Source organism: Mauremys reevesii, linkage group 3, assembly GCF_016161935.1.
Source record: "Mauremys reevesii isolate NIE-2019 linkage group 3, ASM1616193v1, whole genome shotgun sequence".
In the NCBI taxonomy this organism is placed as follows: Eukaryota; Metazoa; Chordata; order Testudines; family Geoemydidae; genus Mauremys; species Mauremys reevesii.
In genome coordinates, this window is record NC_052625.1 from 13528670 (window position 1) to 13555633 (window position 26964).

The window sequence follows — 26964 nt, forward strand, 5'->3', positions numbered from 1 at the left end:
GGTACAAACTACAAAGCTAAGTATTTTCCAGGCTGTAAGTTGCAATGGTTGCGAGTAGGAATTATCGACTATAATTCTGTTCCTCTTTATTTAAGTGCGTATGTGTATATGCGTGTGTGTGTGTGTGTGTGTGTGTATATATATATATATATATATATATATATATATATATATATAAAAGAAAGAGAAACATAATCTTTCCATTAGACATCTCCTTTCTTAATCATTATGCCCTAATTAATTCCCTGGTTAAATATAAAGCAAGCATTAGCTCTGAAATAATGTCTTCCTGTATGACTAAATAAAGAATGGTTCCTTTCCTTTCCTTTCCCTCTCTGTGTTGATTCATGCTGGCTAGGGATCTGGAGCAAGCATGAGAGCAGATATCTGAGACTTTGGGACAGATTCTGTGTTTCTCCTGAGCTATGATCAGTGTAAGACCAGAGGTGGGAAGCAAAGATGGCATCACATAATCAGTGTTATAAGAGAAGGCAAGCGCATGAGACCATTTCCGTAGTAAGGCTTTGGTTTCTTCTGCTGGAGGCAAAATCCAGCCCGACTCAGAGGTGCAGGTCTCCAGACAAACAGTTGGGAGAAAAGTAAAATGCAATCATGCATTTGTAACCCACATTTGACATGGTGTGTGGTGTGTCTCCCTCTAAGAGCTTATTACTACTGGCTCATGGAGTTATTTCTTTAGCTCAAGTGGGACTGGTCTGTGCTGCTGTAATGGAGGTCCTTGGTTTGAACTCTGATGATGATCCAAGATTGTTACACAGTCTTAACAGGGAAGCAAGAAAAATGTATTCATTTTCAATAGAAGGGAAGCTTCTATCCATTAGCTGTCTTAGTGCAGCTCACAGAATAGCTTTGCAGTAATATATAGGAGAATTTTAAGCTCTGTCTTATATATTTACTATTTCTGAAAGAGAATACAATTCAGTTCCTAGAGCTTAGTTGATTGGATTTGATATTCTTACAGATTACTGCTAAATTACTGCATTATCGAGTCAACTAATTGTTAAGTATGGGTTACAGGCCAATAGATATCTATAAATGTGGATCCTTTGATCCCAAACCTAACCTGCCCCAGACCCAATCATTTTGGTTTCATCTGATTTGGATCTAACATCTGATTTGGATCTAACATCTGATTTGGACCACCCTCTCCAGCATGCAAAGACCGCCTACTGGAGAAGGTAAAGCAGCACTCTCATAGCTCCTTTCCTTCCCAGCCACAGTGGGATGTAGGTGATGTCATCGGGCCTTTCTCACCTGAGTGAATTTTACTCTCACATTAATATTTTGGATCCTCATTGTGTCTTTAAAGTTGGACTTTAGGGCTTATCTCCCCACACCTCGATGTTACAGTGGAAGCACTGATTATTTCCTTGTTCTATAGTGCAGCTTAGGCTCCAGTTTTTATTTACAAGACAAAATTATTCAATGGACTGACCTGTTCAATCAGAAAAAGTTACTGTGCATCCACAAACTGCCTGACAAGTTGCTATACTGAAACTAAACTCTTCATACTGTTTTCTAACATTTAATTATCACTTTTCTGTACAAAATCAGAGCAAAGAGGGTGTAAATAGTCTCAATTTTAGCTAGACTAAGACGAAAATCTGTGCCTTACCTGCGCATTTAGTACTTTGAATATTTGTCCCCTTTCGGTGTATATCTTACTTGATAGACTAATTCGGTAGTTAACAACATTAAGACAGCAAGATGCATTTTAAGGCCCTGATATGGGCTTGGGTACCTCACTTCCTGCACCAAGTTTGAAAATGTTTGTCTATATATGCCCTGCTTCAATGTTGAAAAATGACCAAGGCACTGGATGTTAAAGGGCTGTCCCAGGGTTTGAACCTCCATCCTGAGCAACTAGTGCTCTGGCCAGTGAGCTGGGACTGCTTCACCTCTCACCCAGCGGGAATATAAATTTTGCTGGGATGATTGGGCTGACAGGTATCTCACTCTCCAGGTAGTCCTGTTGATTTATATGTATTTTTGCTCTATCATTATGTCCCTTCATCTCCTCTTGCTCAGCTGCTGTTGTGGGTAGGTTTTTTTTTTCTCTTCATGTGTAGTGAAACATCACATACATATCACAGTGCAATTGATGAGGCAGGGAGCATAGAGTTTGTTTATTTATAGGGCTGTCAAGCAATTAAAAAATTAAGGGTGATTAATTGCACTGTTAAATAATAATAGAATAACATTTATTTAAATGTTTTTGATGTTTGCTACATTTTCAAATATATTGATTTCAGTTACAACACAGAATACAAAGTGTACAGTGCTCACTTTATATTTATTTTTATTACAAATATTCGCACTGTAAAAAACAAAAGAAATAATTTTTCAATTCACCTAATACAAGTACTGTAGTGCAATCTCTTTATTATGAAGGTTAAACTTACAAATGTACAAAAAAAAACCTGCATTCAGAAATAAAACAATGTATAACTTTAGAACCTACAAGTCCACTCAGTCCTACTTCAGCCAATCACTCAGACAAACAAGTTTGGTTACAATTTTCAGGAGACAATGCTGCCCGCTTCTTGTTTACAATGTCACCTGAAAGTGAGAACAGATGTTCACATGGCACTGTTATAGCTCGCATCGTAAGACATTTACATGCCAGATATGCTGAAGATTCATATGTCCCTTCATGCTTCGACCACCATTCGAGAGACATGCCTCCATGCTGATGACAGGTTCTGCTTGATAATGATCCAAAGCAGAATGGACTGATGCATGTTCATTTTCATCATCTGAGTCAAATGCCACCAGCAGAAGGTTGATTTTCTTTTTTGGTGGTTCAGGTTCTGTAGTTTCCACATCTGAGTGTTGCTCTTTTAAGACTTCTGAAAGCATGCTCCATTCCTCATTCCTCTCAGATTTTGGATGGCACTTCAGATTCTTAAACCTTGGGTCGAGTGCTACAGCTATTTTTAGAAATCTCATATTGTCAAATCTGCTGCGAAAGTGTTCTTAAAACAAACATGCTGGGTCATCATCCGAGACTGCTATAACATGAAATATATGGCAGAATGCAGGTAAAACAGAACAGGAGACATACAGTTCTCACCCAAGTAGTTCTGTCACAAATTTAATCAATGCATTATTTTTTTAATGAGCGTCATCAGCATGGAAGCATGTCCTCTGGAATGGTGGCCGAAGCATGAAGGGGGCATATAAATGTTTAGCATATCTGGGATGTAAATATCTTGCAATGCCAGCTACAAAAGTGCCTGTTCTCATTTCAGGTGATGTTGTAAATAAGAAGCAGGCAGCAGTATCTCTTGTAAATGTAAACAAATTTGTTTGTCTTAACGATTGGCTGAATAAGAAGTAGGACTGAGTGGACTTGAAGGTTCTAAAGTTTTACATTATTTTGTTTTTGAGTGCAGTTATATAACAAAAATAATCTACATTTGTAAATTACACTTTCATGATAAAGAGATTGCACTACATTACTTGTATGAGGTGACTTGAAAAATACTATTTCTTTGTTTATCATCTTTACATTGCAAATATTTGTAATAAAAATAATAATATAAAGGGAGCACTGTACACTTTGTATTTTATGCTGTAATAGAAATCAATATACTTGAAAATGTAGAAAAACATCCAGAAATATTTAATAAATTACAATTGGTATTCTATTGTAAAACAGTGTGATTAATTGCGATTAATTTTTTAAATCACAATTACTTTTTTTGAGTTAATCATATGAGTTAACTGTGATTAATCGACAGCCCTATTTATTTATTTATTTATTTTGTGGCATGACAGCAAATGCTTGAAAATGTTTATCTTTGTTAGGGCCTTGATGTTTATAATATAAAACCCCTAATTTCCCCCTCCCGCACACACAGTTCTCTAGCATCTGGGGGCCTAGTATTCTTAGGCCTCTGCTTTATTCGGAAAATTGTCCCTAGGAAAAAATCTTAAATGTTAGAAACAATGGATGTGTATTGAGTATGGCACACAAGCCCAGCATGGTTTCAAAATGCTGGAAAAGTTCCCAGCCATTCTGATGATGATATACTGTAATAAAAGAAAATGGGGTGTCTGAGGTCCGTCAGTGACAGCTGCCCGCTTCCTGTAATCATGAAACAGTCATGATTTATTAAATATTTTAACTCTTGAGTTTTCAGAGAACAGTGGTATTTAGCTCTAAACAATGCCAGGTTTTGTTTTTTTCCTGCAGTGCTTGTGTTACTGCCGTCCCCAGAACTTACCAGGGTGCCCTCTAGCTGTTAATTACAGGCTGTTGTTTTAGAAGGGAACAACAATCCTAGGATTTAATTTTCAGAGACTGGTAAAATATTGCTAACACTCCTTTTTACCTTGAATTTCTCTGCTGACTGTGTAACTTCTATAATGGCTGTTTGCAGCCTAACAAGTATATATGATTTTTCTGTTATGACTTGTATCAGCAACCTACAAGCAGAGGATTAAAATGACTAACCACGGGCAGCTGCAGAGAAGGAGGGTGCGTTTTGTCTTTACTCTCAGTTTACTGTCCCTGGACACTGCTTAAGAGCTCCCTCTTTTGTATTGTCTTCTAGCTAATAGGTCTGTGCTGTTTTTCATTGCCTCCAACTTCTGGCTTCTCTCTTCACCCTTCACTCTACCAAAAATCCTCAGAGTTCCTGACTGTTTGGTTGCAATCTATTGCTCTACCCTTCCCTTGGTCTCCTGCAGCTACAAGGTGTGCTCATGGGGTATTAATTTCTCTGCTAACCTGGCTATCCTCTCTTTTTCGGTTCCTTCTTTCCTGTGAATAGCTCTGCTTCTCCACTGCTGCTTATAGTTTTCCCAATCAGCGGAAGTAGAATTAAATTAACATTTTATTGGCAATTGGTGCTCATTTCTCAATAGCAAGCTTGAAACTAACTAGAGGCTTGTAGTAGATCTACACACATGCCAGCTAACTTGGGTTTAGGCTGTGGGGCTGTTTCATTGCTGTGTAGACTTCCAGGCTGAGGAACCATCCCACCCTTCAGGGTCCTAGAGCCCAGGCTCCAGCCCCGATGTCTACAAGCAATGAAATAGCCCTGCAGCCTTAACTGTGCAAGCTTGAGTCGGTTGGCTCAGGCTAGCTGTGGGTTTTTCTTTCCTGTGTAGACATGCCCTTGTGCAGCTATGGGCAGCAGGAGAAGTGTAGGTGTGTCTCTGCAGACTCAAGAAGATAGTGCAGAATTAGTTCACATTTGGCACATTCACAACCACAAGGGCTGTGAATGTTTTCAGTACTTAGGCCTTCTTTGGCCAGGGAAAGTTTTCTAACCCAGGGGTTGAATTTTTCAATCTCTACTGTGTGTATTAGAAGAAAACAATCTTCTTGTACCCTACTCTTGTCCTATGTGAATATTGCAGCTACCAGTGGTGAGAAATAGGCATTTTAAAAACAGTACTGGTTTTAATAAGTTCAAAACCAAAAATCCAGCTCATTTTCTTGTTTGTTTTTACAGGCATTCCCCTGTATTTCAACTGGAATTTATGGTAAGTAAGACCTATTATTATGTACCATTTAAGTGGCTTTTCTTCATAGCAAATGGTTGGTGTTTTTTAAACAGATTTTTTGTGGCTTTTTTAGATCATTTTGGCTAGTGCATGAATTAGTATTTTATACAACAGCATTCAATCGGACAATGACTGGGATCTTGTTGTACAAGTAAAATAGTCTATGCCCCAAAGAGCTTATAGGTTGAGGCCCTGATCTTCCAAAAACTTATGCAAGTTATTAACTTCACACCCATGTGGCTCCAATACTGCAAAGTTAGGTATGAGCAAATGCTTTCTGGATAGGGTTGTACGGAGACAAATCACTAAGATATGGGGAACTTTGTACATCATGCAGGGACAGTGGCCAAGGTGATGGGGACATGTCTTGTTAGTGCCACCATTTTTTGTTTCTTTTTATTTTTTTAATTTGTTTCCTCCCCAACTGGTGATTTATGAAGCGATGAGGGAGAGGGATACTATCAAAAGATGGCAAATATTTATATATATATTAATATACATTTTTATTGTTTTAATTAAAACAATTTAATTTATTAGTCATCCAGTGTCTTGTAGTAATCATGGGAGAGATGGCTATTGAAGAGGTATTTGAAGGTAGAAGGGGGTGGGTTCAAAAAAGGCGTTGCATACTTAAAAAGCAGCATGGAGAATTGAATGGAGACTATTATGAGTGGAGCTGATTCTTTACTGGTAAATACAAATATATTTCTAGGTTTAAAATCTAGCAAATTGCTTTTCTTTGCATTTAATATTTTAAAATGCATATAGAATTATAATAGGTAGAGTTATTTTTAATCTCTCTTAATTAACCTTAAGAGAGATTAAAAATAACTCTACCTATTATAATTCTAAAGAGACTAGCAGTGCAGCAAATTTAAAAAATCATGGAAGAACTAAGTGCCACCATAATAATCATTACTTAGTTATTGTACATACGTCAGATATATTAATTTGCAGCCATTTTGCTGAGTTAATATTAGGATTGGCTAATCAGATATTATGAAGGAGAAAAAAGATCCACAAAAGCATGACAGCTTTATTATTTTTTTAATGTAAGAAAAATGTAAAATCTTTTTTATCATGTACCAGCAACAGTATAACATCGGACAGGCTGATTATTTTGATAGTTGTTAATTTGAATCAGATTTCAGAAAGTAGAAAAGGAATTACTTCGTTGTACAGTTTCTTTTTTTTTTCTTCCCACTGTATTAATGTTACTTCTGAGAAGATTACAGCTGCAGTTTAGAAACTTTAGAAATCACCAGATATGGACTTATTGCAGATAAATCTTTGCCTCAGTCTCCAAATCCCTTATCTTCTAGGGAAAATTCTGGGTTTCATTCCTGGACATTTTGGATAATGTGCACACTTTTTTCCTTAAGTCTTAACATGGACATATTTTTGTTATTAGTTTGCAAAAAGACCCCAGACATGATGCATGTGTATGGAATTTACTAGCAAATGAAATGCACAAACAATTACAATTCATTTTATGAGAGCTGGTTTAGTCAATAGAAAGTAAGCCCTGCATACAAGAAACTTGGTTCCCTGAGGTAACTAAAAGGAAGTTAGATAGAACCTCGAGTTCCTTTTCCCAGGTAATGGTACTTTTTGAGATGGTCATTGAATTTTTTTTAAGCTGAAAAGCTAAGGCACAGCTGAAGCACTATATAGTATGGCAGATGGAGTTTCCATATGTATTTGTTGTTTTCATTGGTGTACAAGGAGCAGAGCATATTTCTGCCAAGACACTCTGGTTTTCCATAGTTTTCTATAAAAGGCTGTCAGCACGCAAACTCCTAATTGAGCTATTGCTCTGCATTTCAATATTTGCCATCTAATTTTCAAGGAGTGTGAGAATGACACTTTAAAAAAAAAACAACAAAAAAACTTATTTATCCCTGCTTTTTTCCGGAACTCTCAGACATGACTCTTGAAAGGGCATTTTCATCTGGTAGCTGCTAAGGGCAAGTCTCTGTGTGAGATCTGAAATGCTGACAGATTTAAGAAAGGGTGACAGCAGTTGCTGTGCAGTGATGAACTTGCCATTGATGTTGTGTTATGTAATACATTTGGGGACCAGAGCACATACACAACACACAAAGATCTGCTTAGTGGTGCTGCTGGTGGTTGTTTTTCCCCCCTTCACTCACATGCGTTAGAGATTCCCATTGCCTAGAACAGCAAGTGATTTTTTTCTGTTCTGTATAGATGTTCATCACAATAGTATCTGAGTGCACTCCAGTTATGCATTAAGCAGCACGACTGCACACCTGTCATGTGGAGTTTATCTCAGCCTCTCTCCATGTGGAGAGGCGTATGTAATGAGTGTCTTGTTTTGGTAAAGTCTTAGGGTTTTGTTTTTTTAAATGTACTTCATTTCAGGTGACCTTATTGGATAATATGTCACATAAGCTTGTTTCTAAGCCATCCTAATAGTGAATATTGTTTCACACATGCTAATAAGAAAATATTTATTTTCTTCTTTAAAGAATATATGGCCCTGATTCTGCAGTCACATCCCTGCCGACAAAGCATGCGCCCAGGCAGAGCCCCATACACTGAAAGTTGAGCTTCAACTCAAAGTCAGCAGGACTCTGGTCAATTTGTAGGGGTTCACCTCTGTGGATCGAATTGTAGGATTGAGGCCTGTGTTTTTCTCAATGTTCCTATAAATGCTTGGTTTGCTTTTCTTCTCCCTGGCCTTCTTAGGCACTCCTTTCTAGAGAAAAGCCTTTCCTATTTGTATCACTTCAGAACATTCCTTCCTCAGAAAAAAAAGTGGGAAGAAGAAAGTAAGCCTCCTATTAAGTTTTGGGTAACAGCAGGTTCCTTTTCATGAGAGGATGTTTGATGGAGGAAAAATCTGCATTCCTCCCAAAATGCACTCTCCATGCTCCAGCTTCTTAGAATGCTGAGAAACACTTAGAAAGTGTTCCAACTTGAACAAGTTAAAGCCGTGAGAAGGCCAGAGGCAGGTTGCCATTAAGGCACCATGCCAGAAGTCGAAAAGAAGACTCTGGGGCGTCATCATTTTTCAAGACTGATGAATTCAAATGAAGGATTAAATGTTTTAAAAAATTAGTTAGAAAGGGCCCGGTGCTTATTTCTTGTAAATCTATGTAAAACAGATTAGAATCTGGTCCAAAGACTTTGAATTAAAAACTGTATTGCTTTTTACTTGGAGATCTGTGTAATCTCTGATATGGTGATAAAATGATGATCAGCCCAAAAATAAAAAATAGAGGCGGCACAAGGAGTGGAGACTCGTGTCTCTATACCTCTCCTAGGTAGTGCTCTGTGCCTCAGTTTTCCCCATTGTAAAATGAGCGTAATGCTACTTACTTCCTTTTGCAAATGCTTTGAATGTTACTGATTGAAAAGCATGGTATAAGAGCTGAGTATACGTATTTATTATTAGTCAACCGAGAGATGACTTTAACAAGTACTTTCCCTTATGACAGGAACATATTGAATTCGTAATCTGAAAGAATTCCCAAGGATTGTTCATAGTCAATCCACTATCGTTTGGAACTGCGAGGTACTAGACTAATTACCAAGCAACAGATCCACAATATTTACCTAGTATAATTTAAGATGAGAAAGATACTTGAGGTTAACTCTGTCAGGAGAGTTGTCTTCTAGACATTCTTAACTTATGCTGCACTTGGGAGCGAGGCCAAACTAAGTAAATAATTCTGATGTAAATTCTCCTTTTCAGGATCTTCCAGTGCTTTTTCCTCTTTCTCTTGTCCAAAGAAAGGTCAATATCTGTTTGAAAAGTTTTTGTTTTTCTTCTTAAATCAAACACCTACATTCCCAGACAATGTACACTGGTCACGATTAATAAATCTAATGTACTCACAATTACCAGAAAAATGTACCTTGGAAATCTTTCCAGAAAAGATATCTTTGGAAAAAGACCAAGCACAGAATTTCACACCTAGGGTGGTTGGTTCCCACTCTCCTCCCTCCACCCCCATCCCAAATTACAGCTTGTGAAAACAAAGAGTTATTGGCTGCATTTTTGCCCCAGCTGTTATAGGAGTCATGGATTCCATGATTTTCACGTATTTTAAAAAGTGTTCAAGACTTCTGACGTTTGGGAACTTTTGCAAAAGGGAAAGTGGATGTGGGATAGTAAACAGTGGGACTAATTTCACTGCGAATCTTGAGAGTTGCCAAGTTAAAACCTAGGCTGCATACACAGATGGGAAAGGATACGAATTCTCTTAAACTAGGGCTCACGGTTTGCCATGTGTTCATGGCAGATCATAGATTCTGAGGATGGAGAAACATAGGAGCATTGGATAGGGATTTTATCATCTGTGTTCTCTTGTGTTTTACTTACTGCCACATTACTTGCGATATAAGTTTGAGGTACTGTTGCCACTTTTTTTTGGTTGTACTCCACCAATGCAAGAAATCAGTTTTAATACTTATTAAACTCACTTAAAAAGTAAAGAAGGGGAAAAAAACAATTAAAATGGAAAACAATGCAAAAAAATTGCAGAGAAAACGCTATGAAAGTCTACATTTTAATAGGTTTCAGAGTGGTAGCTGTGTTAGTCTGTATCAGCAAAAACAATGAGGAGTCCTTGTGGCACCTTAGAGGCTAACACATTTATTTGGGCATAAGCTTTCGTGGGCTAAACCCACTTCATGAGATGCACCAGATATTTTAATAAACTCCCTTATTCCTTCTACCTCTCCTTCACAGGCCAGCTACTTTTTTCAATTGCAGTGTAGACATAGCCGAAGAGGAAAAGCTAGGAAAATGCAGAATGTCTCTGATGCTTGTAGTTTAGTTGCTGGAAATTCACAAAGACACCACATATTATGCACCCTTGTTAGCCAGACTTGAGACCAGGCATATTTTCTAGAATCAGGCCATTAAGGCTTGTTTTTAGCTTGCCTCTCTTGTCACAGCAAAGTGTTGCAAGGTTAAGCTTGTCCTGTATGCTAAGCCAGACTCTGTGAGGCACAAGGTAAAGAGAGAGAGAGAGAGAGTGGAATAGGTATTCTAGGGAGAGAGTAACAGCAGAAGCTCTAGGTTCATATCTAAAGAGTTACTTAGGACAGAGCTATGGAGTTGATGTCATGTGATTCCTTCTCCTCGTTTGGTGTGGTGACAGCATATTTTAGATCAGGAGAAAGAAAGCCCAGTGGAGTGTTGTTGAGTCCTGGTATCATCATGCGTGATCCTGGTGTGCTGTTAGTTAGTGTTGGGAGGAAGATGCTGCCCAATGTTTCTTAAGTGTCTAAGGGCTTCCCTCAAAGAAGAAACAGACAAATAACAGATCTTATCAAAAGTACCCACTCAAAACAAAATTCCAGAAGTCCATATATGAACACTTCCTCTTATATTAAGATTCTCTTCTATTGCTAAAACTAATTGCTAATATTTGTGACCTCACCAGAACCTCTGAAAACCCCTATCTGCAATTCCTTAGTCCAAACAAACTAGGTTCATGTCACTTCTTTGGCTCTGTTCTGTGGTTTCTTTAAACAGCAATTTCACATAATACATTTAGAGGATAAATTAGCATTTCAGCACCTACTTTGGACAATGTCAGATTTCAGCCAAGAGTCAAGTTTACCAGAACATGTGTCTGTTGCTGCGATGGGGCTGATCTGAGAGTCACTAGGATAGCAATCTGTTTTTCAGTGGTTAACTTGTAATTATAATTATTATTATCATTAAATATAGTTAAATATTATTATATATTATAGATATATAAATATAATATTGCAGCTACTAAATGACAATTATAATATTTAAATAATTCTAGTAATCTAATTAGTACTTGTTATAAGAAACCGTCACATGTATTATTTAACAGAGATCTTATTTCAGACAGCATCATGTCCACATTACTAATTGTTCTCTTCCTACCCTCAGTCCTTTTCTCTCTGGAATATATTTTAAATACTTAGAAATTATTAGCAGAGAATGTAAATTGATTAACTCTCAATAGTCTGCAAGTAGTATTCACGTGACCTATTTAACAAGGAGAAACTTTGACTTGATTCTGGAAGGGAGGCTCATTAAGCTCCATATGTCAATGGGAATTGGCATTTTATGGATATCATAGCTTAAGGTATCATGAAGTGTATCTATTCCAGAAGTGTTTGCTGACTGTCCGAAAGAGAGCTTTTTCCCTTGCTCTCCTAGAGGACAAATGTGAAGCTTCATTGGAGTTGTACTTAGTGATAAGTCTCAAGGTTAAGCACTGTAAAGTTTTGATTACTGAATTTTTGAGATGCTGTCCTGAGTTCCTTGGTGACCCCACCCTACCATGTCTTTATTGTAGAACTTTCCTTCTGTGTCTCACCTCCATGCAGACAGCCAGAATATTGTGTTTGTGTGTTTAGCTTGTGGGGGAGCTTTCTCTCCAGAAAGAGAAGTATCTTTGTGAAGGGACCGAAGATCATACAGAGCCCTCTTCTTCCTTCTGGACAGAGCAGAAGCCGCAAAAGGAAGAAAGTCCAGCAAAGTCTACTCATCCTGTACAGTAGCTATTCTGCTAGGCCTCACTAGCTCTGAATTAACAGTTTGTGTATAGCAGCTACCTTGCGCCGATCTATCTTGCATATGCCTCTCTCTGGTGATTGGCAGCTCCAGTTCCTCACTAGAGGCTCAGTCAAGGAAGATTCTTTTCAGGTCCTCCTGTTCTTATTTAGTAGTGACTTGTAGTCTAGGCAGGTAGACTGGCTCCTCCTCCTTGTTTCCAGCTGGTTTTCCAATGAAGTATCTGGACCCCTGCAGAATCAGCTGGAGGAGAGCCAGCACCATCCAACCAGCTAGCTCTCCACCGACCTCCAATAAGTGCTGTACATGCTATAGCTTGGGAACTGCATCTTAGAATTATGGACTTTTCCTGCTCTTCTTTCCAAGCCTGCTCCTGCAGGCAAGCTGTCCTACAGGATAATGTAGACTCCAAAGAAGAACACACTTTGGGTGCCATTAAAAACTGGACCTTGACCACCCTAGTTGTTAGATTTGCATGAGTGTTTGTGGTTTTCCCATTCCAAAAGCAAGGAATACTTCAGTTACCACAATGAAAGTAAATGGTGTACTTCATTCAATTCCCTTTTTTAAATAGTACCCGCTATCATCATTATCATTGTATATTTCTATTACCGTTTCACCCAGAGAATGCAAGTAAGACTTGGGTCTAATTGTTCTAGGCATGCAAATATTGCTATTGTTCCTGCCCTGAAAACCTTACATTAATATGATATGTGCAATATAAAACTGTCTTCTGAACAAGAGAATAAATATCACCCTGGCTAAATACCAGTGCAAATAAATTTGCCCTTGAAGCAATCTGGCCAACAATAAATCTCTCTTAAACCAAGAATAGGCCCAGTCCTGTAAAGCGCTAAACAGCCCCACTACACTTGTCCCAGGAAAGGAGCAGAAGGGCCCTAGAAAAAGGAGCCTCAGAGCCCTAGACAGGCAGTTCCTTGCTGGAGCTAGAGGAGTGCAGATGATGCTCCTGACTGCCCAAAGGGAACTGCAGTGCAAATGATAGCTCAATGCTAGTAGGGACAGGGAGAGTGAGGAAGAACTTCTGGGCCTGACTTTAGAAGGACCCTGACCTAAGGGTAAGGCGTTGGTGAAGGCTGGGGACATGGGGAAGAGGCTCAGTGAACTGAAGGCAGTTTTGCTAAAGGGATGTGGTGGTGTGTGACTGCTATTCTTAGGGTTCTTGGACTGGGACCTGGAGTAGTGGGTGGGCCTGGGTCCACCTCCCATAGGCCATTGGGGAAGGGCCTACAATTGGACAGCAGTAGGGGATTGAACTGTCAGGAGGCCCAGCTGGAGAGCTGGGGCCAGAACAGACACAGAGGGTGAAACCATTACATCCAGGGAGGAAGCCCGGGGAGTATGGCTTGATACCAGGGCCAGGACTGGTCTAAAGACTGCAGGCAAATGACTAGAAGGGGTTGCTCACAACAGGTGGGGTGCCCTGCCATTACACACCCTTAAACCCCATTGACTTAAAAAAAAAAAGAGAGAGAAAAAAAGGCGGAGAATATTATAATGGCAGGAATAAGCCATTAACAGTGGAGGGACATTGCAAATGTTCTAAACAGTGCATTTGTGTATTTTATTTTAATTTTATTAAATGTGATGAATTATCAAAACACAGGGTGCACATTAATATCTAGCAGTAGCATGAGACCACTAGCAATTAGATCAAAGATTAGCAAATAAGTTGTTAAAAAAATAAGGCAACCAACTAGGTATATTGACATTTCTAACCAACCAGTCCCCAGTATATGTTCATCTCAAGAAGCTCAGGTTCAGGACTCTAAGGCAAAAATCCACCCTGTCCATGATGTATAAACCTAATATGTATTTTTTCATTGTTAAGAGAGAGGAGATTGATCAGTTCTACTGTTCAGAGATTTAGAGTGAAATCTTGTAACTAAGGATATGATTTGGTCATGGAGGTCACAGATTCGGTGACTTTAACAAATCTCTGTGACTACTTTGGCTCTGGCTGTCAGTCCAGGGCAGCCCTGCTGTGTCCATAACCTTATTTTATCCTGTTCTGTGAATTTTGCTTAATTTTACCATGACAATATCATATCCATATTCAGAGTATCTCGAGATAATGTTGTTTTATGTATAGCGATGAAATTGTGTTGCCAGAAGATATTTGTTCACAGAGTTTCTCAGTAAATCTTGTGTGATAATTTACCAATTAATGTAGCATCTCCTTCATGCCTTCCCATTTTGAATACACTGAATACCTGCTATGCAGTATACATTGCCATTGAGCTGTGAATGTGGTGTTAAAAGCAAGATGGTTTGATCCATACTTCCAAGCAAGTTTCAAAATGCAGGTAAGTCTGCTGAAGGAAGGAACCTTATCCAGATATAAAGAAATAAATATCATCTAAGTAGCCATAAGGCTACTTAAATGAATCTGCCTTTGCCACAGTATTTGCAGCAGAGCTAATGCGTTGTAATAATACAGATTTTGTTTCCTTGTGGTGCAGCTACTTTTAAATAACCTTATTATGCATCGCAAATTCTGTGTGTGATAGGTTCCCCCTGTGGTGCCCCTGGAATTGGGGTACCACTGAGCCCCCTGACCCACCAGCATGGGCTCCCTCTCACACCATACTGCTGTGACAAGCTGCAAAGCCCTTTCCAGCCTGCACTTTCACCAGCATACATACAGGTAGGGACACACCCAGCTGCAGTTACATGCAGGCTCTCTGGCCAGCCCCTGCGTTGGAAGGCTTCAGTTAGACCCCTCTGGAGTATAAACCCAAAATTATACTGTTGCACAGGGAATTGTACAGTGTAAGCTCATAAAATTCCCCCCTCCCTCAATGTGGAGAGGAATATGCAACAGCCTTTTTGCCCCAAGTTATGATTCCCACACACTGGTTTAGATTAAGCAAAAACAAGTTTATTAACTACAAAGGATAGATTTTAAGTGATTATAAGGGATAGCAAATAGATCAAAGCAGATTACCTAGCAAATAAACAAAAAAATGCAAACTAAGTTTAATATACTACGTAGATCAGATATGAATAGCCAATTCTCACCCTAAGTGGTGATACAAGCAGGCTGCAGACTCTTAAGGGGCCAGCTGCACTTGGTTATAGCTTGGAACCCCCAAGTGTTCAATTCACAAGTTAAAAATCCCTTTAGCCTGGGACCCTCACTTTCTCCCAGTTCAGTCTTTGTTCCTCAGGTGTTTCCATGTGTGTTGTTGTAGGGAGAGTGAGGTATCATGATGTCATTTCCCCCTTTTATATCTTCTTCCCACTTGCTGGAAAGTTCTTTTGCTGTGACCTGGGTCAAACAGTTCCCATTGTGTAGTGCTGTCTCGGAGAGGTTTCTATTGTACACAGTTCATGGGGTAATCCTTGTGCTTGTCTGCAGTTTCTCAATAAGCCATTAACATCATTTGGCCTTTTTACTGTTGTACCTGAAAGGCTGCTTGTGGGTATTTTCAACCTCACAACGTGTTTCAGTAACACATACATAGCCAAACTTCATAACTTCACATACGGTGATAGCACATACAATCCAATAAGATATTAATGTCTAGCAGATCAAGACTTTTAGAATGATACCTCACAAGCAGGGCCGGCTCCAGGGGTTTTGCCGCCCCAGGCAGCCCAAAAAAAAAAAAAAAAAGCCGCGATCGCGATCTGCGGCAATTCAGCGGGAGGTGCTTGGCTCTGAGCGGGAGTGAGGGACCCTCCGCCGAATAGCCGCCGAATACCTGAAAGTGCTGCCCCACTCCGGAATTGCCGCCCCAAGCACCTGGTGCCTGGATCTGGCCCTGCTCACAAGGCACACTTTGTATAAAACATATCCTAATTAAATGACATTGGTGAATATTGGGGTGCAGGGTGTGTCACTGTGTACCTCAGCAACTGGAAAACATAGCAATTGTTGCCTAAGTTAACATTTTCTAATCCTACCTCATCACCAACAGTCATTTTAATAATGAACAAATATTTTGTCTCATGCTTACAAGTGAAACTATAGCAGTGCATTCAGCAGTTGCCTTCATATTTCATGCATGACAAACTTTTATGCCAGAAGAGCTTAATCCCCTCTCGCCAAAGCTCTAGTAGAAAACTATTATTTATAGGCTGAGCTATACCAATAGGAATTGGCTCAAGAGCACTAACGATACCCCTTTTTTGACTCCTGAGTATGTTAGATACTACACATTTCTAGGGGAAACTAGGTTCTCTTTCTTGCTTTTCTACTTTTTGATGTCTAGCCATTTTATGGTCTTAAATAGCCAGAGTTTGAATGTTTGACAATTAGAATTGCCTGGTTTGTGTGTTTAGTAGGGCTGTCAAGCAATTAAAATTTTTTATCATGATTAATCGCACTGTTAATAATAGAATACCAGTCAGTTAAATATTTTTGGATGTTTTCTACATTTTCAAATATATTGATTTCAATTACAACACAGAATACAAACTGTACAGTTCTCACTTAGTATTTGTTTTTGATTACAAGTATTTGCACTGTAAAAAGACAAAAGAAATAGTATTTTTCAATTCACCTAATACAAGTACTGTAGTGTAATCTCTTTATATTAAATTTGAACTTACAAATGTAGAATTATGTAAAAAAAACCCACGTTCATTCAAAAATAAAACAGTGTCAAATTTTAGAGCCTGCAAGTCCGCTCAGTCCTACTTCTTGTTCAGCCAATCACTCAGACAAACACATTTGTTTACATTTGCAGGAGATAATGCTGCCAATGTCTTGGTTACAATGTCACCTGAAAGTGAGAACATGCGTTGTCATGGCACTCTTGCAGCCAGCTTAGCAGGATATTTACGTGCCAGATGTGCTAAAGATTCATATGTCCCTTCATGCTTCAACCACCATTCTAGGGGACAAGCGTCCATGCTGATGTCAGGTTCTGCTCGATAACAATCCAAAGCTGTGCGGACTGACACATGTTCATTTTCATTATCTGAGTCAGATGCCACCAACAAAAAGTTGATTTTCTTTTTCGGTGGTTCGGGTTCTGTAGTTTCCACAGCAGAGTGTTGCTCTTTTAAGACTTCTGAAAGCATGCTCCATACCTCATCCCTCTCAGATTTTGGAAGGCACTTCAGATTCTTAAACCTTGGGTCAAGTGCTGTAGCTATCTTTAGAAATCTCACATTGGTACCTTCTTTGTGTTTTGTGAAATCTGCAATGAAAGTGTTCTTAAAATGAAAAACATGTGCTGGGTCATCATCTAAGACTACTGTAACATGAAATATATGGCAGAATGTGGGTAAAACGGAGCAGGGGACATACATTTTTTCTCCAAGGAGTTTGGTCACAAATTTAATGAACACATTTTTTTTTAACGAGTGTCATCAGCATGGAAGCATGTCCTCTGGAATGGTGGCCGAAGCATGAAGGAGGCATACAAATGTTTAGCATATCTGGGATGTAAATACCTTGCAACACCAGCTACAAAAGTGCCACGTGAAGGAGCATATGAATGTTTAGCATATCTGGCATGTAAATACTTGCAGTGCCGGCTACAAAAGTGCCATGCAAATGCCTTTTCTCACTTTCTGGTGACATTGTAAATAAGATGAAGGCAGCGTTTTCTCCTGTAAATATATACAAACTTGTTTGTCTTAGCGATTGGCTGAACAATAAGTAGACTAAGTGGACTTTGTAGGCTCTAAAGTTTTACATTGTTTTGTTTTTGAGTGCAGTTATGTAACAAAAAAAATCTACATTTGTAAGTTGCACTTTGACGACAGAGATTGCACTACAGTACTTGTATGAGGTGAAATGAAAAATACAATTTCTTTTATCATTTTTATAGTGCAAGTACTTTTAATAAAAAATAACATATACTTAGATTTCAATTACAACACAGAATACAGTATATATGAAAATGTAGAAAAACATCCAAAATATTGAATAAATTTTAATTGGTATTCTATTGTTTAACAGTGCGATTAAAACTGCGCTTAATCGCGATTCATTTTTTGATTCACGATTAATTTTTTTGAGTTAACTACGATTAATCGACAGCCCTAGTATATAGGTTGTAAATTTCCTAGTGCAGAGATTCCCTCTTACTTACCACCTCCCTCCTAAGGGACAGCAATGTGCTGAAGTCTCTGAGACAGCAAGCAAGAGGAAGGGAAAAGAGACTTGCTGTGGAAAAAACAATGGGGGTCTGTTCACTCCTGTGTCTGAGTCCCAGTCCACCCGGGAGAAAAGGGGGGTTGACAGAGTCAGGTTACAGCTCCCTGATTCTGTGATCGCTGGCTCAAGCACGAGTGAGAGCAGCATGGAGCAGTTCCAACTTCCTCCTCTAGTGAAGTCTTTAGTCCTTGTACCAGTGGAGGACAGGCATGTCGGACGGGTGTGGTAGGTGCACAGATTGGCTCTGCTGGTTTTACAACAGCAGGGAATTCCCTCTTCCAAGGAAAATTTTTGCTGGTGAGTGTCACACGCTGGCCTCTGCACTGCCGGGGTGGTGCAAAGGGGCTGAATATGATGTCAAAGCTGGCCCTCTATGTGCATTCTTTGCGATGTTGGAGCTGAGAGAGAGAGGCAAATAAAGCAGTCCTAAGTGACCTTTCAAAATCTCTCTGGTTGGTGGAGGGAGATGTACACTTGAATACTAGGGATTTTATTTAACACACCTAATGTATATTTAATATCATGATAAGTACTAGCTCATTGTACAGTAACACAACAAAAGAACTACACAGCAGAATTTCTTTTCTCTGCCTAATCAAAATATCTGAGAGCCAAGAAAAGGTGTTTCTGCTTTCCATGCTCCTTTACTGCTCTGTGACTTTTCGATCCTTATGCTAGACAGGAACACTGCCATACATCATTGGAAAGAGCAACTAGAGTTGAGGCAGAGAAAGAATTTAAAAAAAACAGTCAGACAGTTGAATGACTGCAAAGAGTCCTGTGGCACCTAGTAGACTAACAGACGTATCGGAGCATGAGCTTTCGTGGGTGAATACCCACTTCGTTGGATGCATGTAGTGGAAATTTCCAGAGGCAGGTATATATTGTTGTCAGACTGGGATGGCCCTCCTGTTATCTATGGATATATATGCAAGCAAGAATCAGGCTGGAGATAACGAGGTTAGTTCAATCAGGGAGGATGAGGCCCTCTTCTAGCAGTTGAGGTGTGAACACCAAGGGAGGAGAAACTGCTTTTGTAGTTGCCTAGCCAACTACACCTCAATCTCTTCAGCACCTGCTTAATCCATTGAGTATTGAGAACCTATTCACCTTTCTTCTGTCTGGAGATATGACACTCAAGATAATTCAGTATCAGCAACAAAAATTCAGTGACAACAAGAGAATTCAGCATCAACTATATCATGATGAATTTTCAGAAAAAAATAGAAAACAGTTCTGCTTTAATTTTTAAAGATTCTATGAAATACAAAGCATCACTGAATACATCAGCTTGAGCTGTTGAATTGAAAATATTATGTCCTGTTAATTGAAAAATCCGTTTTAGTCTCTATTTTTTTTCCATTTCTCCTATCCTCCTGTCTATTATCTTCTCTTTCCTCATACCTAGTTTCGATAGCCTATGGTTGAATTTTAGGCTGTCCATTTCTTTTACTGCACATTGGTCACAGTGTTCCTTTTCTTGGCTCAGCCTTTATAAGATAATGGTCTGGAGGAGTTTTTTTCTAAATGCCCTACCTGAGACCTTGCAAAGTAGAAGTAGACGACATTTTTTGACAATAATGCAAGAACAAATTAATGGGGTAATATAGGTATTCCAGAGATGTAATGAGATTTCCTTGAGCTGTAAATATCACCAGCCATAGTTTCACCAGAACATTAAAAGTTAGGTCCTGATACTGCATGTATGAACCTGCTTTAACTTTATGCAGTATGAGTAGTCTTACAGAAGACTATTCAGAGTACATAAAGTTAAATCACGTGCATAAATCTGTGCAGGATTGAGGCTTCAATCCTGATACTTAAAAGCATACCTGACTGCTGTATGTGATATATATTAAATAAAGAATTAATAAATATAGAGGCTCTGGCAGCTCTGGAATTATTTCCTATTTCATTAATACATCCCACTGGGATCCTAGTCTTCAGCTTAAAAATAACCTTCTCTGCAGAAGTAAATAAATTAATGAAAGGTAAAAATAGATTATGAAAACACATATGGTTTATCACAGATGAATAACATTAAATGCCAGAATTTACTTTTCTATGTGTGTGATTCTGAATGAATTCTGCATGTATTTAACAGCTTCTGTACAAAATAGAAACATTGTCAGTTTGGGTTTTTTTTGGCAGTAATGGTATATATGTTAAATTGTCCTTCAGGGTTTTTCAGGGTGAGGTGTTTAGAAATAAATCTTCTGTGCACCTTGTTGTGCAGTGTTAAGTTTTAAATCAGAAGTTCAGTACATTTTTAACAAGCTGACTACAAAAATAAACATGGCTAGCCTTTTTTGTGTACCTGACAGCAAGTCTGGCATAGAAGTCAAGCATCCACTGAACTGTTTATAGAAAAAAATTCACCTTGTACACCCCTTCTACTCCTTTAAAATGCACTTAGGATCAGGTTTCCGCTCACTAGAGCTGAATTCAGTTTATTTCTAAGATGTCACTACTGTAGAATGGCACTGGATTGAGGGGCATTCAATAAGAAGGCTAACTCTAATTGGCAATCCATTTCTTCATTTCCATTGTATAGCCAACCTTGACAAATTAATCACAACCAACTGTTGGCCGCAATGCAGGGCAACCTATGCAGCACAGAAGAAAAATGAGGCCTCATGCTTGCCTGACAGCCTAATCTTTCAACGTGCCCCATTAGACCGAACAAGGGGACACTTTGGTGTGTCTGTCACCAGTACCACCCATAAACAAAGTGTTTGCTTGCAGTCCTATGGTTGGGCTGGTGTGATAAATTATTGAGTGCCAGTCCAGTACCTTGTCAGTCAGTGCCGCAGACCGAGGATCAAATAGATTAGTCCTGATAAAGAAGAGTCACCATGCACTGGCTTACACGATCAGTGAAGATAACCTCACCTAAATTAAATTCTGAAGAGTGATTTTGTGTGTGATCTCCTGGGACCTAGTTGGTTTCTTGGTTTAGGTGGAAATGTTGGGGCCACTGCAGAAAATCTTTGTCACATTAATGATAATTGGTAACAGGTTCATGCCAAGACAATTAGTTAATCCAATGAACAGGATCCAGAAGAAAAGAGAAAAATGGCACCCTAAATGAATTAAATGTCTTCAGTCAAATAGATTCATTTTGTAAAATAATTAAAATTATTTTTTTAGCTATGCTTTTGAAAATGATGTAGCATGTGTTTAACTTCTAAAAGTTGCATTCAGAATGTGATATTTTATTTTAGTCATGCCCCTCTTAATGATGTTGTTTTTTACTATCCACTGTTGTGATCTTAGTTAAGTGTTATTTTGCTGAATTACATATTGGGCCAGATCCTCAGCTGGACTAAGCCAGATGTAACAGGGCGAAGCCGGGCCAACCTTAGTCCTGCCTCTGCTCTGCTCCAAAAATCACTCGGAGACCTTCTGGCTCAACAGTCACCGGTGCAGTTTATTTACACAGTGCAAACCCACCACCTCTCACCATATATTGCCAGGGGTTCCAGCTGTAGGGGCATCTCTTTCTTAGAGCCAGGAGGGGAGAGCTACCCCTTTCCTTCCATTCTCTGGCTTCTCCCCCCCTCTGCTTCTTTCCTCTAAGCCTGTATATAGCTCCAGACTACTCAGGCTGGCAGCTGCTCTGCCTCTGCCCATCAGGCTCAGGTTCCTCAGGTCAGCTCCAATTCACCTCCCTGAATTGGAGCTGAAGTGACAGGGGGCTGGCTCAGCAGTTCCTGGTCAGCACCCTGTCACACCAGAGTACCTCCATTGACTTCAAAGGAGCTTATGCCAATTTGCAACAGCTGAGAAACCGGCCCATGGCACTTACAGTAATCTATCTAGTTTATATTAGTCAGCCCAGTTCACCTCTGTTGTAACTCAACTGACCTCAACAAAGTTACACCTAAAAAGAATTTGGGCCATTATGTTAAATCGTGCCTTTCTCTTGTAAATGTCCTTTTGGGCATGGAATGATGTGCTTATGTTTGAGAAAGTGAATATTTAATCTCTTGAAAAAGTTAATATTTTTACAATCTGATTTGTGAATGATCTCTTTTTAGCTCTGTCTTTTTGGTGCTTTCCGTGTTTCACGGAAGTGCTTATTCTTGTGTATTTTACCCCATATTAAAGTTACATTTAGCACTTTCCAATTTAACTTTGAATAACACAGTATTTATTTTCTCTCAATGGGGTTTGCAAAGTTTTTTTTTTTTAAATGAATGTACAGTTAAATGCTTTGGTGAATAGCTTCCCTATAATAGGGAATTGAGGAATACAATTTTCATTAGCATAAGAAACATAAGACCAAACCTAAAAGTGCAACAGCTTTGCAGCATCCATATAGAAAATATAATCTAACGCTCACATCTTGTGATTCTTCTCCTGCTCAATAAGAGCAAGTGAAATTCCCTTATTCAAACTGAATAGCATCTTACCAAATGAGTAGTCCCACTGACTTAATTTAGACCTCTTATTGAATAAGGTACTTTTCAGGATGTGTAAGGGTACTTGAGTATAGCTCTGAATGATTGAACCTCCGTAGGACTGATTCATGTTGGAACTTAATTCCTACTGAGTTACAACTCCATACATGATTATCAATGGTAAAACCTGTCCAGTGGAGACTACATGCACTGTATGGTCAATAAGTACCTTCACCTTCCTCTCTACTTCTGGAGCACTAACCATTCCTTGAGACTGTACAATGGGTAACTGTCACTTGTGCTTATTAACTCAGTGTATTATATAGGGCTTGATTCTCATTTTCATACACTAACTCCCCTTCACACTCTTCTGGCTGGGTGAACAGGACTTAAAATTGATATAAATGTTATTAATGTAAAGGAGCCTTAGAGTACATGAGAATTAGGCTGTACAGTCTTTAAGTTTACTACAGAGCTGTCCGTTGGTTGGTAGAAGGTACTGATAACAGATTATTTTAGATGTTACCAGACACACCTTCTGAGCATCACCATTGCTGCTGCTGAAATTTGACATGCTACACAGTATTCTCACAGAACCTGTAATTATCTGAATCCACACAGTACTGGAGCATGCAGGTAGTCCTATTTACGTCAGTGGAGCTACTCGTGCTTAAAGTGTAGGCATATGCTTAAGCACCCTGCTGAATTGGGGCCCTACATATGCACCAGTGAATATTGGTTGTGACTGTAGTAATTGCATCATTCCTCTTGCTAAATGTGAATACATCCGTTCAGCTGAAAGACAGTTAAAAGGTTTTCAGAATTCACTTTCCTATTCCTTTGTTTTTATGATGTTAGAAGAGCATTTCTGAAAAGGAATGAGTGATACCATGAACTGTTGGGAATTCAAACTGCAGAAAAGCCAAGGTTAGAAGGCCTAGAACCTGTTAAACAAAAGTAGTTCCAAATATTAGGATTACAGTAATTAACTTTTCCAACATTGATTGGTGTCTTGTGTATTGTTTAAGCTTTATGTACCAGATCATTATCAAAGTTTGAGAAATGAATATCAGCTTTAAGTAGAATATATATCCGTGTAAATTGCATCCATCAGGACAATTGCCCAGTGTAGGCTGTGAGCTTTCCACAGTGCAATCGTAATAGCTTTTCAGCTGATACACTTTATGGCCTAAGAACATTAATCATTTTCTTATGTCTCTAATTACCATAAGGTATTATGCTTAGGTCCATAATGGGTACTGAACATTATACCACTGATAGGTTTTTAACCATGCTTTTCATTGGAGGTTGTAAACATAATATAGCAGCCCATTATGAGTTCAGAACATTTTTTTTAACCTGCTGCCATTAACAGGACCAGCAAAGTAAGATCAAGATTTTTCAAGCTGTATTTACTAGTGGACTATATTCTTTTATTTTTCTCTTATCAGGGGTGAGCAAAAAGAACAACACAATTGCTAAATAACCCTCTCAATTAAGAGAAGATAATTTTGGTCCATTTTAGAGAAATAAAACCCAGTTCCAAAACCAGGAAGATATTAGAAGTCATTGCATTTTGCATAGCAATAAATGTGACCTGGGACCCTGGGCAGAAATGATAATGCTACTTAGGGCTCGCTATTAACTGTGGACAGCTCCATAAGTTTTTTTTATTTTTCTGTGTACTCAGTGGATTATAACTTGCTAATTTTTAGTATAGAATAATGTACTGGAAGCCAGTAGGTTCATTTAATAGAAATACATTAGACCCAGTGCTCTCTTCTAATCGAATTGTCCGCTATGATGTAGATAATGTGTGTGCATATTGGCACTGTTTCTCTGTCATTCCTAATGAAGATTCCATTTTGTGGTATCTCAGACCAGACCAGTTATCCTATGGCCTGATTAATGCGTTGTGACTATTTTACTGAATATAGGTAATCAGAAGCAGCAGTAGAATCCATCACATTTGGCAACCAAGTAATGTGGAACATTCAACAGGTGACAAATCAAATTGTCAGGAACCTTAGGATACTTGATTTTTTAATACATAATGCTTTACAAAATTGCATTCAATCCACATCAAAAGATTTAACTATTATTTCTTTAATAATTGCAGAGTTTATTCAAAATCATTTCATTAAGGGCAGTCACTGAAGTGGGATTTCAGGCATCTGTTGGAAAAGAATTGATTTTCTAAGCTTTTCTTAGGTTATCTTTTGGTCCTTTCAGGTTTTTTTATTATTTGATTATTATTTATTTATTTATTTATTTATTTATTATAGTTGACCTCCTTGTAGGTTTGCCAAGTTGATTGCCATACATTTTATGCGGATCTTGATCCTGGAATTCTGTTGAATGCCTTTTGAGTAGGAATTTATAAAAATATTTCTCTATGAGCAGCATTGCCAGTGAGTGTGAAAACCAATCAACCAAACTACCTTATCACTTAATGAACTCTTCCTGTTTTAAACAAGATTATTTTTCTTGATAATGAAGTTCTGTTTAATAAATGGACAATCTTGAGCTAATTTTGTCGATGTCGGTGTTCTAAGCAGTTGCTAGACAAGAAGAGGTCACTTTACCTTTTTCTTTTTGAGTATATTTCAACCTTGGCTCCCCATTTTGTCATGCCTGGTGTCCTAAATTCTTTTCTCACCATATAAATGTTGTTCTCTCATCATCTACTCATTTTTATTATTTGCCTTTATTACCGTTATTATCAACACGTTTTATGGGTTTCCTACGGAATACTTCTGCCAGAATTCCATGTTTTCTCTTAATTTTGTAACTTGTATTATATCACCCCTGCTTTTAAATTTCTCCCCAATATTTGTTTTCATATAGACTATTAAAAACCATTAACATCTGTGAATTTATCTGTTAGGTCATCTCATAGTCTTCCCTTGTCCAGTAATGATGAAACCCATTACAGCTTCCTCACAACAGATTGGTAGATCATCCTAGTAGGCCTGAAGTGAGCAAAGCTCATATTTAAAATTAAACTTGTATTCAAACCTCTGCTGTGCATTGGATAGGGATGGACTTAAACGTGTTTAAATGTTTTGCTGAATCTGGGCCATAATTCCCATATAAATAAACAGAACACTTACATTAAATCATAGACATTAATTTAATCCTTTGAATCCTGTATATTTCCCTGTTTTACTCCAGGAAATCATTAGCCTGAAGGCTGCAATAATTTATCTATAAACCCTAAAGGCCAGATTCTGCTACCCTTAAAATCAATGGGATTACTTGAGTAAGATACTTCTCAATGTGAGCAGTTATCAGAACCTTATCCAATTTCTTTCCTAGTCATTGTGTTCCTGCTCTAATTTTACCTGGACTGCCAGTTTAAAAGCAGCAAAGAGTCCTATGGCACCTTATAGACTAACAGACGTATTGGAGCATGAGCTTTCGTGGGTGAATACCCACTTCATCGGATGCATGTATTCACCCACGAAAGCTCATGCTCCGATACGTCTGTCAGTCTATAACAGGGGTAGGCAACCTATGGCACGGGTGCCGAAGGCGGCACGCAAGCTGATTTTCAGTGGCACTCACACTGCCCAGGTCCTGACCACCGGTCCGGGGGGCTCTGCATTTTAATTTAATTTTAAATGAAGCTTCTTAAACATTTTAAAAACCTTATTTACTTTATATGCAACAGCAGTTTAGTTATATATTATAGACTTATAGAAAGAGACCACCTAAAAACGTTAAAATGTATTACTGGCACGCGAAACCTTAAATTAGAGTGAATAAATGAAGACTCGGCACAGCACTTCCGAAAGGTTGCCAACCCCTGGTCTATAAGGTGCTACAGGACTCTTTGCTGCTTTTACAGATCCAGACTAATATGGCTCCCCCTTTGATACTTGTCACTTTAAGTGCAATTTGTGACCATTAAGCTGTTTTCTACATGTTCACTCCATTACCTAAAATGTCTACATTTCTTTGAAGTGACAGCGAACCCTGTTATTTGCTATATGTACTTAATAGTTTTATTCAACTCTTTTACATTATTTAGATACAAGAAAGATCCCCAAAGTGTCCCTGGAGACTGATAGGAACTGATAGGAACCAAGTCAGACATTTAAAATTTTAGAGCAAGAGACAGTCAAGAAACTCATGTATGTGCCACCCCTGCTCCTTTGAGCCTACCACTGCTCTATCACTGTTCTTTCCAATAGTTGTTCAATTCATTTTTAAACTGCTTATATAAGTTGCACTGATGGCTGCCCTGGGCAGTTCTTTCCTTGTTTTTATTACTAGCTGTGTAAAGAATTGCTTCCCAAATTCCTTTTTGATGGAGCTTTCTTCACTTAAGTTCACACTCCCTCATTTTTATG

The 26964-nt window shown here is 38.6% G+C and overlaps 1 protein-coding gene across 7 annotated transcripts in view; it reads left to right on the top strand.

The window, feature by feature from the left end:
- Window positions 1-26964, top strand: part of MACROD2 (mono-ADP ribosylhydrolase 2) — a 1304535-nt gene that overhangs the window by 911314 nt on the left and 366257 nt on the right. For all 7 annotated transcript variants that reach the window (XR_005596087.1, XM_039529899.1, XM_039529898.1 and 4 more), the window contains one exon: window positions 5487-5517. Coding sequence is in view for 6 of the 7 variants with exons in the window: in XM_039529899.1 (XP_039385833.1) it covers window positions 5487-5517 (31 nt within the window). In the remaining variant the exon portion in view is untranslated. The remainder of the gene's footprint in view (window positions 1-5486; window positions 5518-26964) is intronic.